Source organism: Melopsittacus undulatus, chromosome 9 (genome assembly GCF_012275295.1).
Source record: "Melopsittacus undulatus isolate bMelUnd1 chromosome 9, bMelUnd1.mat.Z, whole genome shotgun sequence".
In the NCBI taxonomy this organism is placed as follows: Eukaryota; Metazoa; Chordata; class Aves; order Psittaciformes; family Psittaculidae; genus Melopsittacus; species Melopsittacus undulatus.
The window spans coordinates 25,698,588-25,713,315 of NC_047535.1; the positions used below are offsets into that span (position 1 = coordinate 25,698,588).

Here is a 14,728-nt window from a genome sequence, read left to right on the forward strand (position 1 = left end):
TCCTTAATAACGATGTAATTAATGAGCTGACAACTTACAATGAAATTGAAAAATCCTTGTTTTCCAAAGGTGTTGAACATAAACCATCCATCTGTGTACTGCTGAATGCAGACCCAAATCTTTGGCTAGCCAGTGGTAAGAAAAATAAGCCAAAGAGTCTTGCAGGAGTGAGCATTTAAAAATATATATGTTTAGAAAATAACAATAACAGGTTATACTCCTATAGTGTGTCATATTTCTGCTGTAAGTAGCAAGTTTCCAGGACCCAAATTCTCCCACTGTCTTATTAGTGTCAGAACACTTTGCCTTTTGGAAAAACACAGCAACTAATCCACTGGAACTTACTTCTTCAGCACAATCTCAGAAGCTCCTTTGCTGTACATTCGGAAACTGCCATCTGGCATTTTAATGACAGTACTCATTGACTTTCTCACAGAGTTGAAGGTGTAAACTTTATAGAGCTTCTCCTCGGGGATGAGGTTTCGAACAGGCTCATAATCCTGCTTTAAATCCAGGACAAATCCCAAGAGACCACATTCCGTCTTATTGCCGACCTGGCGAGGCAGCCCGCCCTCTTTCTCTGGTGGCTGAAGAGAAGGAAAAATCAGATATTAATTTCTCTACTGATAAGCAGTAAACCACAGCTTCTGAACAATGAATGCAGAGTTGAAATCGACAGTTTAAGATCTGAAACTCGCCGGCACTAGTTTTCCAAGTTTTAAAAACCAGCAAAAAATCTCACAGAGCTATAACCAACTTGAAACAGCTATTCTCACAATGAGGAATATTTCCCTAGCCAAATAGCTACATTTGGTGTCTTGCATTTCTTTGCTTTCAAATTAGCCATTGGCAGTTGAATATCTTGTGATAGTTAAAAATGAAGTTTAAGCTCAAAAAGAATTAATTCTCATTTGTCAAAACCGGGGGATTTCATTTTCTCACCTGCTTAGAATTACACCATTTTGTTAACTTCCATGGCTGTCATGGTTTAAGTCCAGCTGGTAATAGAACCACACAGCCGCTCACTCAACTCCCCCTCACTTCCTCCCCCCACTCCCGGAGGGATGGAGAGGAGAACCAAAAGAATGTAACTGCCATGGGTTGCTATAAGAACAGTCCAGTAACTAAGGTATAACACAAAACCACTGCTGCTACCAACAATAATAATAATGATAAGGGAAATAAAACAAGGGAAAAGAATGCAACTGCTCACCACCCTCTGACCAATACCCAGCCCAACCTGAGCATTGATCTAGCCCTTTCAGGTAACTGCCCCCAGTTTAAATAGTGGGCACGATGTGCTGTGGTACAGAATACCTCTTTGGCTAGTTTGGGTCAGGTGTCCTGTCTCTGCTTCCTCCTGGCTTCCCCTCCTCCCTGGCAGAGCATGAGACTCACAAAGTCCTTATCAGAGTAAACATTACTGAGCAGCAACTAAAACCATTGGTGCTGTCAGCACTGTTCCCAGGCTGAAAGTCAAAAAAACAGCACTGCACCAGATACTAAGAAGGAGAAAAATGACTGCTACTGCTGAACCCAGGACAATGATTAAGAAAGATCTGTCCTTTTCTTCCTATCAGGCTTTTTTTTTTTTTGTAAAAATAAATCTTTGTCTAATCATAACAGCAAATTTCAGTGAAAAAGGTATTTCCAACAATCCATAAAATAATAGTTCTACAACTAAAAGTAACTGTTTCTGTAATTAACCGAATTTTGGTCTGCTGCTTCAGACAATAAATGCTTTATATGTTAGAAAAAAATGGAGCAGACTAGTCTAGAATTAAAGGAGTGTTGCTTAAGCCAGGGCTAAACTATACTTACAGGAACCAAAAGGAGAAGTGTTTTCAAAACTTTCATTTGCATGGAAAATAGATTTGACTCAGGACAAGACTGTAGTCATCATTTTTAATGAGACTTCAACTACTGCCTCAAATTTTGCAGAATTAGGACTGCAGGACAATATTGATAATCCATGTTTAATTTCACTAAAGACTTCAAAATCCAGTCTACTTCAGAAATACAGTTCTTAAAGCAATGGAATTCCCTACACTGTCCCTCAGTGGGATGAGTGGTCACATAGGGATTGATTAAAGTTGCATACCAGTAATCCTACTTAGATTTGAATTCTTGAAAAAATACAGCCACAAAAAGGGAAAAGGGGACCTTTAAATAAGTATTAATAAGTATGTATATATTGCAGATACCCACCAATTGCAGCTGGGTTAGAAAATGAAAGTCAGATAGATAATAATAGACTGGTGTAGAACTGTGGCAAGCAAATAAATACAGATTTTTCTATAAGAATCAACTTTCCATCACCAGGAAAATAAATACCTGATGACAGAGCCATGTAGTTTCTTTTTCAGAGAGAGACATCTACAGTGAAGAATAGGTAATAATTTGGTAGTAATAATAGGCAATTTGATAGGCTGAGGAAGTTGGGGCTGTTCAGCCTGGAGAAGAGAAGGCTGCATGGAGACCTCATAGCAGCCTTCCAGTATCTGAAGGGGGCCTATAAGGATGCTGGAGAGGGACTCTTCATTAGGGATTGTAGTGACAGGCAAGGGGTAATGGGTTAAAACTTGTTTAAGTTTAGGGGAAGTTTAGATTGAAGGAGAAAGTTCTTTACTGTTAGGGTGGTGAGGTACTGGAATGGGTTGCCCACGGAAGTTGTGAATGCTCCATCCCTGGCAGTGTTCAAGGCCACGTTAGACGAAGCCTTGGGTGACATGGTTTAGTGTGAGGTGTCATTGCCCATGGCAGGGGGGTTGGAACTGGATGATCTTAAGGTCATTTCCAACCCTAACTATTCTATGATTTTATCTAAAAATCTCTGTCTCAAAGGGATTTATCCTTCCAAAAAGAGTTGGAACTTCTTACCTCTATGTAAGCCATTATTTTTACTGAGTTATATGGGTTGCATTTGTGTTGCTGTGACATTTTAGCCTTATTCCAGGGTCAGTGTAAAATTCTGATACTTGGCGAGGATGCTAGCATATTAATTTTATTATATGCTATAACATCTTGCCCTGCTATAATCCAATTATACTGTGATGTAACTTCTCCCTGGATTCTCAAATTCACTCGAGAATCCCTAATGTAAGATGCAAGTGCTCCTAGTTACGTGTATTTGGAAGGATTGTTACATTCAGATATGAAAATCTCAGGAGTCAAAAAGATACCCTTTAAAATACAGTTTTGTTTAAACACATAAGGTACATTTTCATGACATTGCAGGTGCACATCTCCTGAAACATGTTAAGAACTTCAGCTTTCTTAATGCAATAGGGTAGTCAACCTCTCTGCCTGGGTAGGGATGCCAGGAAAGGCCAGTTTCTCTGTGTGTATCCTATCAAACTCCATTTCAGATCTAAATCCTCATCTAAGCTTTGGTTCTCTCTGCCACCAAAGTCAACGAACCTTGACATTGACTTAAATGTGAATGTGACCAAGCAACTAGCAAACATACACTGGCAGCCAATAAAAGACATAAATTTCTTTCCATGAAAAGGACATACAATCCTAGACAATAGTTAATTTATACATAAGATTTCATCATGCCCTGATATGAATGGACATCGAGAAAAAAACCTACCCACATTTCACAATTTAAAAACTAGAGTCCTTCTAGAATTATTTTCATTTCAAAGAAAACTAGATCGTATTCTTCTCTTCTTACCGTGCTCTAAAAACAGATTTCTTTTAGAGAACATCTTTAGAATGCAAATACGTAAGCAAGGGGAAAAAATACCAGTGACAAGAAAATGAACAGACATTTCAGAAAGGTTTCAAACTCTGACAAGTGGCCACCTCCCTCTAGAGCAGCTGCTGTCTCCATATTCTTTGTGCATTACATTATAATAAAGCATATGGTGGTGAGAGCTGGCAAGCAGCACTTCCTTTCCTGTATTGCTTCAGTTCAAAATCTATATGCCAAAAGCAGTCTCCTTGCAGACTGTTCCTGACAATCCTTTGCAGAAGCTGCTGGCTTTTAAACCTTCCTACCGTGCTGTATCTAAATTTATTTCTTGCTGAAATCTGCAGGTTTTGGCACCTGAAAAACAATTGAAAGGACAGCCCAAAGGGGTTACTTTTAAATAATTAACTAGGAACAACTTCATTGACTCAGAGAATGGAAATCCTTTGATAACATGTGAGAGAACTGTGATTTGCAAATGGGAACTTCACCTTTCTGAACGTGCTGTTTCTCAAGAGCTCAATGGTAGACCTTTTGCTAGGCACAAGGCAGCCGCATACTGTACAAGCTTCTACTAGGAAGAAACTGATCAATATCTTCCCCCAGTAACAACCTTCCACTGGTCCTTGTAACATGTTTTCAAATGTTTTTTCCAAGTCTTTATATTATTTAGGTAATAATAGTATTTGAAGTGTAAGTGAATATTTGCATGTAAAACAAACTGCAGGCACAGGTACAACTACCAAATCAAAATAGGTTTCTAGGTCAAAGTACAGCTGTATTATTAAGACCTAAAAATAACGACCCAACAGCTAGTATTGACCTAACAGTGAATCTGGATTATAAAAGGTGTTTTCAGAATATTTTCACAGGAAAATAAGATGGGCTAAGAATGAAGAAAGAGAAAACTATGGATGTAACTTCTAGAGGTGCTTTTGCTTTTACTTTTAAAATTAGATTACCAAATCATAATGCCGATTTTTGCCATAACACTTATTAAACCTCATTTTTCTCATTGCCCCTTTTGATGTGAAACAGGAGGACCTAGCAAGAAGATCCAAGCACTTTTCCTGCATTAAAATATTAGGTTTGCATGCATTTTCTGAAGTAATTTGTTTTATGCTATTCTCCTGTGTTCTACAGATTGAACCACTCCTTCAGAATTATAAAGACTGTAAATACAGCAGTTTTATCACAATAAAACCCCAAACTTTGCTAGAATATGATATCCGTATCAAATGTTTCATTTCAACTCCATTTGCAACAGGCAAAGAAAGGAAAAAAATATTTTTAAACTTCAAAAAAATCCACTCTGGAATTTATTTATTCAGCAAAGACAAAACAGACCAGATTGTGCAGGGATTTTCTCTGTATGTTTAAACATTATATGTGTAAAACCAAGCAGGATCAGTGCTGCTTGAACCATGGACTACTTTTATTATTTAATTCCTAATACTGTAAAAAGGAGAACTACTAAAAAACTAGAGCACTATCAAATTCAGAGATGCTCCCTCATTACATATTTTGAATCAATGGTTTAATGGAAGAAACCTAAAGCAAGATTAAATCAGACAAAAGTGATAATCTTAAGTATCAGCTTTTTGTAGATACAGATTTATTCAACCGACCTCAAGCTAAGCCAAGACAGATTTAGAAATGACTGTTTATCTTAGAGAAAAACTTCAAGATGGAAGGACTGTCCTTTTTCTAGCTAAGGATTAAGAAACTAAAACTGCTTGAGTAAGTAAAATTTTCAATTACAAAACAGGAAACAATTTCAGAAGATGTGTGAAATAAGAAAGCAGTAATACTACACATCAGCTCTTCGAGTTTTCACTTATGAATTCTCATAGGGAGATCCTGTTAAGTACAGAAGTTCAACAGCAGCACTGGTTTTCTGTCTTTCATAGGAAGACCATCTCCACAGATCCTTCACCCCAGCTATTATCTGGATTCTGGGTACTAAACACCATGAACAAATTTGCTTTATCTTCTCCTTATTATTTGTTTTAAGAGTATTTAATGTTTTCTCACTGTATTACATCTTCAGAACTACATGGGAGTGCACATCCCTGTATAAGAACGCAACAGAAAATTTGTTAAAGCTTGTCTGGAAATAGGCTGGGTTTGATATGCACAGATTCTCTTACAGAAATTTGTTTTACATTTCCACTTACAGTTTAGAAATGTTGCTTAATAATCCTGTCTGGCTTTTCTTAAACAATACTGTGGAACTTGCATTTGGTTCTACTGAATTTCTGTCCACATTGTACTTTCAGCACATAGCACATTGCTGTCTTTCTGGGCAGATCCCAACTGGTGTATTAATTATACACAACTAGGATAATACTAATTAACCAAATTAGAATTCTTAAATCTTTTTGTAGATGAAAACAAGTAAAACCAAAACAGCATCCTAACAATAATGCCCAGCATCACCTCTATAATGTTAAAAGGGTAGGAATTTACTTTCATAAGGCCTGTATATGTTAGGAATAAAATCAGTCCTCATATCTTGTGCAGATTCGGATCTTTGCTGCCCTTGAGGACACATCTAGAATAATATTATTGACTTGACTGATGAGGAAGATCCCAAATTGTCCTCAGACTTTTTTGAATTTTAAGTAATTTTGTTCATCTTAAGAATTAAAAAGTTGTTTCTGTTTTATATAGAGCACAAAAAGCAACATGCTTTCTAACAATATTGCTATTTTACAACTCAGAATCATCACTGCAAGGTACAACGCTGTTGAAATTCAGTTACATTAAAATCAAAAGTGTGAACTGAGGTCAGCATAAGGGATTGAAAAAGAGCAACAAAGAACTTGGAACTGGTTGTGTAATACAGAATCAACCACTTCCCTGGGCAGCTTGTTCCAATGCTTGACAACCCTTTCTCAGGGAAGAAATTGTTCCCAATATCCACCCTAAATCTCTCCTGGTGCAACTTGTCCTATCACTTGTTACCTGGGAGAAGAGATCGACCCCACCCCACTACAACCTCCTTTCAGGTAGTTGTAGAGAGCAAAATAAGGTCTCCCCTGAGCATCCTTTTCTCTAGGCTGAACAACCCTGGTTCCCTCAAGCCACTCCTCATCACACTTGTGCTCCAGACCCTTCACTAGCTCGGTTGCGCTTCTCTGGCCCCACTCGAGCACCACAATGTCTCCCTTGTAGTGACGGGCCCAGAATTGACACAGGATTCGAAGTGCAGCCTCACCAGTGCCCATTGCACGGGAACAATCGCTGCCCTGGTCCTGCTGCCACACTGGTGCTGATACAGGCCAGGATGCTGCTGGCCTTCTTGGCTGCCTGGGCACTAGCTGCTTATGTTCAGCTCTGTCAATCAATATCGCCAGGTCCTTTTCCATCAAGCAGCTTTCCAGCCACCCTTTCCCTCTCCTGGTTTCCTGTAGCCCCTTTAGGCACTGGAGCTGCTCTAAGGTCTCCCCTTCAGCAGCCTTTTCTTCTCCAGGCTGACCCAGCCCAGCTCTCTCAGCCTGGCTCCAGAGCAGAGCTGCTCCAGCCCTCCCATCATCGCTATGGCCTCCTCTGGACTCTTCAGTTCTGCTGTCTCAGCAAGAAATGAGTAGTAATAGTGAAGCAGTTTAAAAGCCTTCCTTCTACTGACCGAACATGTGCTACACCCCCAGCCAACATGAAGCAGGCTCCTCAGACGAGGGACAGCAGTGTCACAGGCCCCCACCTTGTTATCTGACAGCCATTTACTTATCAGATCTGCTCAAACTTTCTAGGAAATTGGAAATGTTTGACTTATTACTGTATAGGGTGTAAGAAACAATGTATTTGTACAGTAGCCAGAACAATGGAATCAGGTAGGTAAAACTGGCATAATTTGATCTACCCCAACAGCTGGAGGATACTGAAATTCAGGCTTCCTGTATCAGATGCGTACTCATGTAAGATAGTTACTTGATTTTGCTCTGGGTTCGGCTGTAACAGTTACTTTTCTCATTCTTAGTCGCTGGTGCAGTACTGTGTTTTCGGCTTCAGTCTGAGATAAAGGCTGGGCTTAAACCACAAGAGATTTTTAGGAGGACAATAATTTTTTTTTATATGATCTGAAGAATAACCTGGAAATGATGCAACAATCTATTTAATTAATGCAATGCTGTGTTACCGTCTAATCCTCATCACTAGTGCTCCAGACGGATACAAGTTTAGTCAGATAAGGCATGAAGCCAGTGTATTTCAACATCTCTTGTTGCCTCAAATAATGTCAAGGCCAGCTGTAATTATGTAATGTATCAGTGTGACATTTCCCATCACCATGGCAAAGTTCAGGGAGCAGCAGTGGTGTGGTTCAGTGAAGATGGACTCGTACTTATTTCGGCTCACATAACGGCGGTAAGACCAAAATGATACCATCCATAAATTCCCTCCAGAGTGATTATGAAAGAAGATTAAATCATGCATGAAGAACAGACTGAAAGCCTGGTGTGACAGTCTCTACTCCCGCTTTCATTGACTGTTACCTACTTTTATATTCAAAGAGAGCTAATACTTTGCACTTAGTTTTATTAGCAAGTAATTAGACTACACTTTCAGTCTGAAGGACAAATTTACCTTTGTTCCATTTGAATTAAAAAGGTATAGGGCAAAAGAATATTAGGAAAACCATGAAAATTGTTTCTTCTTATCACTAGTTAAAAGTAAAAGATGGATATGCCAGTCCTGCACACATCTGTCACAGACTTACAGTGTAGTTGAGGCTGACAAGCACCAGCCTCCCTCTTCTGGGAAACCATCTAAGCCCAGGATAATGTAGAGCAGGTTGCTCAGGGCCCTGTCCAGTTGAGTTTTGAGTATCCACAAGGATGAAGACTCCACAACCTCTCTGGGCACCCTGTGCCAGTGCTTGACCATCCTCACATTAAAACTTGTTTTCTTACATTTAAATGCAATTTCCCATGTTTGCTCTCACTGCCTTTTTGCCTTTCACCAGGCACCACTGAAAAGAGTCTGGCTCCATCTTCTTTAGTCCCTGCCACCAGGTGTTTATACACATTGATAACATCCCCCTGAGCCTTCTTTTCTCCAGGCTGAACACTCCTAGCCTTCTCAGTCTCCCACTTGCATGTCAGGCCCTCAGCTCCATCACTCAGATCATTAATGACATGAAACAGCTTTGCCCCCTTACTGGGGATACACTGTTAGTGATCAGCTTCCAGCTGGACTTATCCCAACCCCCTGTGACCAGGTTTCAACCTGTTTCTTGTCCATTTTCTACTCCCTACGTCATCAGTTTTTCAGTTCACTCTCAGAAGCAAACAAAACATTTCTATTGTCTGTGCACAAATTTTCAGACATGCAAAATTTTGACACATGAGCAATTTGCACTATTCATATGAGTACAGTCCTCCTAGTTTTGTTCTACTTCGTGTTAGAACTAGGTAGAACAAAAACTGCTATTTCCTTCAGTTTCTCAAGCAGAGAAGAAGGGATAACAAGAGGAGAAGCAATATCTGAGGTAGTTAACAAAGCTAAATTTAACTACATTTATCTATGTAATTAATTTAATTGAGCCCAGAGCAAGGATTCCTGATTTCAAATTATTAAAACATTACCTGATATCTTTTAAAACTTATATTTAGACATTGCAGTTCATTAGCGACTCCATAATCAAGATGTGCCACATGGGTTATTCTGGTTCTCTAATTTGAACTTTTTTCTTTTATACCAAATAGCCTACATTTCAAGATTAAAAGAATGGAAAGTGAAGACTTGATGCATTTCAAATTTAAGAAATAATATTTTTAAATCTCTCAATTCAAATGACAATGGTTCACGGCTGTATTTAAACAGAGGTACAATAATACACCATGTTACAGTGAAAAGAACAAACTCTGCCTTGTTGTGATACTACTGATTAATCTCAGTTATGATTAGGCTATTCCATCTTTAGTGTTCCCAGATGAGATTAAACTGATTTTTACAGACACAGATTTTCCTCTATATCTTCCCAGAAGAGCCTTGATATATTTATCACAGTTTAAGATGGTATTTCTCTGTATGAAGGGACTTTCCCATTGTTACTGATCAAAACCGTTCGTATGTTCCCTTAAAATGTATCATTATGGGACAATCTGGCTCTCACACTGAACATTATGTATTCCATTTCCAAATCTGGACACTAAAAATCTCCACTCTTGTCCTTTTGTGCAGTCCTATTCACAGGCAACTGGCAATTGGTAGATTTATCCTAGTGCCATTCCAGCTTTGTTTAACTGCAACAAGAGCTGTTGACAAGTAACCTAAAATAATTAGACATAGCAATTATTATTAACTTACTTTAATTAACATCCGATTTACTTTAAATATAGTCTAAGTACAATGTTTCAGTTCAAGATAGCTATAAAGAAAGAAGCAAGAGCGTCATGCTCCCCTACTGCAGATATCATCTGAACACACACCAGGGACAAATATGCCATTTCTAAACCCAACTGATTAAAATTAAGAACAGATTAACAGATTGCATAGATTTTTTGATACTATGTTCCATATATTTGGCAAAATGCTTGCTGTATTTCCATGAATAATAAATGAGCTGAACATTTTTCTTTAAGTGCGAAAGAGAAACTGCACCTAACTCAAAATTGTAATTGGTACCTTCATAATGAAAACCCAAACATCTGCTACCTTGTTTGAGATGTATTCAACTGAGGTTTCACTGCATGCTGGCTTCACTGGCTTCACAAGTGTTGCAGGCAGAGAAAATACAGGAGACAAACTGCATAATGCTAAGCTGATTGGGTAGTGAAAATTACATTTCAAAGTAACAACTGCAGTTTAAAAAGTGTATTTCAAAATTAAAAACAGTAGTAGGGATTTACACTTTTTTTTGTCAACATTAAAAGCATTAATGCATTTGTTCTAGGGCTGAAACCTCATCTTTTAGATTGGAGAAAAGAGAGATACATTTTCTTTAGTTACAGCATTGATCTAACTAGTGATTGTACATTTGGAAAATGTCCTCTGAGCCACTCTAATACACATGTTAGCACTCTATCAACAATTTTCACCCTCACATCTCAAGACTCTTCCACCAAGGCTGCCTCTGAAAACTTTAGTCAATGGTTCTGAACTTGTCATTATCACAATTCCAGTTACGTGATCTTCCTCACTTTTAACCAGGTAACTGTCTCGCTCAAAATGAATCATGTTTTCCCAAAAACACCCCCACTAGTAGCCTAAAGTTCATCTCATGCATGCTCCCTACTAGCCACTGGTACGAATTTCTGCCACAAAGTTGTGACACACACCATCTAGTCCCTGTTACCTAAGGATACCAACTCTCATTTCAATTTGTATTATCTTCTCTGGGCTGTTTACTAATTACAACTGGAAATCTTGCAGTGGAACGTAGACCTTAAACCTTCATTTGAGGATAATGAATTGGGGAAAAACCAAAATTTGCCCTGTGATAATGATTGTATAGTACAAGAATTCAGTCATCACATTAAATAACAAAAAATTCATAGCCTTGCATGTGCACACCAAAAGCCTGAATTTGAACAAAAGAAAGAGTATCTCCAGACGGCTGATCTTTGTATATAGTTTGCATTTGCAGAGAACTTATCAATACTTTGGATTTTCTACTTTTCTACTAAATATATGTCAGATAGGAAAACTGACTTTCTAGAAAGACCAAACCAAAGCAAAAAATAGCCTTAATACTCACGGCTTTTTTGGTTGCAGCACAATTACAAACCACTTGTACAGTTGAAAGAGCTAAATTTAGCAAGGGCAAAGCAAATCTAGCCACATGAAACATAAAATGAAGTTTTTTTTCACTTGACTGATGCTACTGATTATAGCCCATCATAATTACAGATTTCTGTTAATACTACTCATTTCCAGGGTGAGGAAAAGGGTTCTTCAAGCATCTATTTCTAAATGAGTCTAAAAACATGAACGGCAGCTATTTCACTTTTCATACAAAATGTACTCCTCTAAACATATATGAGCACATATCAGCTGAACTTCTTTTTAAATTGGTTTTCGTTTGGGTTGTTTTGGGGGGAGACAAATGCATGAACTCACGTGCATATAATATCTTAGAGTGATGCTTGCCTAATATTTTCTCAGAGGCATTTTTTTTGCATGATTGGTGGGGTAATGTTTGAGATCCATTATGAATTCAATCCTCTGGCTGTCCTCTCCTTGTCAGAATACTAAGAATGATGTCTTTGCTGGGCAGAACTGCAGCCTGTGAGACTGCAGCCAAGTTTGATCTGATTATTCACCACAAGGAGATGGGACAGGAATGATGGAGAGGTTGAACAACCTGTCCTTCATAGGAAAATTCTCCCCAAAAGACTTGTCTCTCACCTCTTCCAAATACACCACCCCTCCTAAACCAGCACTGACCTGCCAACCCTTCTGCTTTGGAGCAAGGTAGCTTACTTAACTCTCTGGCCACCTGAATTAAGTGGAAATGACAAAAAAAAAAGGCATAAGAAATACATGGTGGAACTTTTAAAACACAATATTTTCATCCAGTGTTACAAACAATGAGCTCCGTCTACTGCCCAACACTCATTCATAATGTCGGATGGAGGAGACATCCCTGTGTCTCTATGAGGACTTGCCAGTAGCCAACCATACCCTTTTGCTGGGTGTTTGTTCTTACACACAAGACAGGTTTGTAGTTCTTAAAGTTGTCCTAAATTGTTAAAACTTCCTTCCAGAAGTTAATTTTTCCATGCAAGGTGTCTGCCAAAGCAGTTCTGTCATTCCTTTAGCACCACTACAGAACAGTACAGTTCTATGTTAAAATACTCTAGCAACCTTCCCTTTGAAAACTTTCCACTTCCTCTGCTAGATTCCAGGTAGGAAAAGGATTTTCTGTAATGGATACCTACTGTCCATCAAAATCGTATGTCCCTGAGAAATCAGATCCATCAGGAAGTCCATGCCCCTTGCAGTTTCCTCAGAATAAATAACACAGAAATAGGATTGACTGGAATCCAGAGGGGCCAAGAGCCTCAAATATGAGAAAACTGGAAGCTTGAAAGAAAAACTTAGTGAGGTCAACCTGCAGAAGAAAGGAGAACTAGAATTTGAAGCAAAAGTTCTTACTGACTGTACATTTAATACCAACTTTCTAGGACTAGCTATTTAGCAAATAAAGTAAGTCTTATTAGGTGCAATCTCATCTATAAAAAGGAGCAATGCCAAGTTGATTTAAAGTCTTTTTCAAGTCTGTTAAGTAACTCCCATACATTTGCTGCTCTGAGATGAACAAGATGTTCTCTGACATGTACTTTATTGCTTATCCATTGTACTTCAGGTATTGCATCAGGTTTTGGGTGGTTGTTCACCCCCTTCACAAAGAACAAACCATACTGGAATTCTGAGTAAAAAGAAAACTTACTAAAACCCTACATAGGATGTAACAGAGACTATATATTTCTATAACATATTTGAAAGAAAATTAATGTCATATTTCACTATGAGGTGATTCACCCACTCTATTGTTTTCTAATATGCCTGTTTGTGTTTCTTTGATTTTAAAACCATTACCATTTCCTATAAAATTTGTATTAAATTATCACATTTGAATTATTATCTTGCTATGCCTGATGACAGCACAAAGAAAACCTACATTAAAACAGATGTGCCTGAAGTAAGTGGTTTACACCCACTCGGATAAAAACAAAAGGTTCCATCAGGAAAACATGCTCCCTGGTAATACCCCCTCCAAAGTGTTAGCACTAAACTCTAACAAGCATATCAATCAGGTCCAAAGTGTGATGACCCAGTGTAAGTAAGGTTTCAGAGGCATGAAAGAAGTAAGTATTGAAATCACTGTGCCAACACATGTGTCGTGGTTTAAACCAAGCCGCACAGAGCTTGTGCACTCACTCCCCCCCTTGCTCCCCCAACTCCCAGAGAGCTGGGAAGGAGAATCCAAAGAATGTAGCCCCCATGGGTTGAGATAAGCACAGTTTAATAGCTAAGGCACAACATAAATCACTACTGCTACTACTACTACAAACAATAATGATAAAACCAATAACAAGTGAAGAGAATACAACACCTCACCAGCCACCGACCCATAACTCACCCCACCCTGCCTGACCGAGCACCGACCAATACCTCTTCCAACCCCCAGAGCCCCAGCCCTTCCCGGTAACTCTTGGCTACATCCTGGGCATGACGTGTTATGGTATGGAATACCTCTTTGGCTAGCCTGGGTCAGGTGTCCTGTCTCTGCTTCCTCCCGGCCTCCCCTCCTCCCTGACAGAGCATGAGGCTCAGAAAGTCCTTGGTCAGAGTAAACATTTGAGCAGTAACTACAAACAGGTACTATCAGCACCGTTTCCAGCCCGAAAGTCAAAACACAGCACTGCACCAGCTACCAAGAAGGAGAAAAAATGACTGCTACTGCTGAAGCCATGACAGCATGTAATTAAAAAAACAACACACCAAAAAACTCCAAAATGAACTAAAGATCCCCACCACAATAGAGCAAACCACAATGGTCCTAAAAATGCTCCAACAATAATACGTAATATTCACATATCTACATGAAAACACTCCGAGATAGCTTGCAGGAAGCGCTGATTTTTAAAGCCCGTGTTTATCCACAGGCATATTTGGCAGTCGCTGGCACTTGCTCCTGAAAGTGAATCATCTTGCGCCAGTACGAGATGAGTAGAAAGTAAGAACGTGAAAGTAAGACAAATAACATAAAAGAAAATTCTACGCATGGTAAGAGGAAAACCACAGCAAGTTAAAAAGCTCATTTACTCATTTTCATACAAGCAAACAAAAAAACCAGCTAATGTGTTAAATGATATTATAATAACAAAAAGCTTCCAAGCGACTGTCATTCCTGTTTATTATCTTGCAGTGATTATTTATTCCAAATGGAGTAGATGGAATCTGCAATTACCAGGCTGTAAAGGTAAAGATGATCAGCACTAAGGAGGTTTTTAATGCCTTGTTTTCTGTCACATGAAGAAAGAAAACACAGAAATATAATTTAACTTGATCAGAACTTTT

The 14,728-nt window shown here is 38.7% G+C and overlaps 1 protein-coding gene across 2 annotated transcripts in view; it reads right to left on the reverse strand.

Moving 5' to 3' along the window:
- The window catches only part of ATP2B2 (ATPase plasma membrane Ca2+ transporting 2), a 182,843-nt gene that overhangs the window by 55,851 nt on the left and 112,264 nt on the right, over positions 1–14,728 (reverse strand). For both annotated transcript variants that reach the window (XM_031049245.2, XM_031049244.2), the window contains exon 12: positions 346–587. In XM_031049245.2, coding sequence (XP_030905105.1) covers positions 346–587 — 242 coding nt within the window. The remainder of the gene's footprint in view (positions 1–345; positions 588–14,728) is intronic.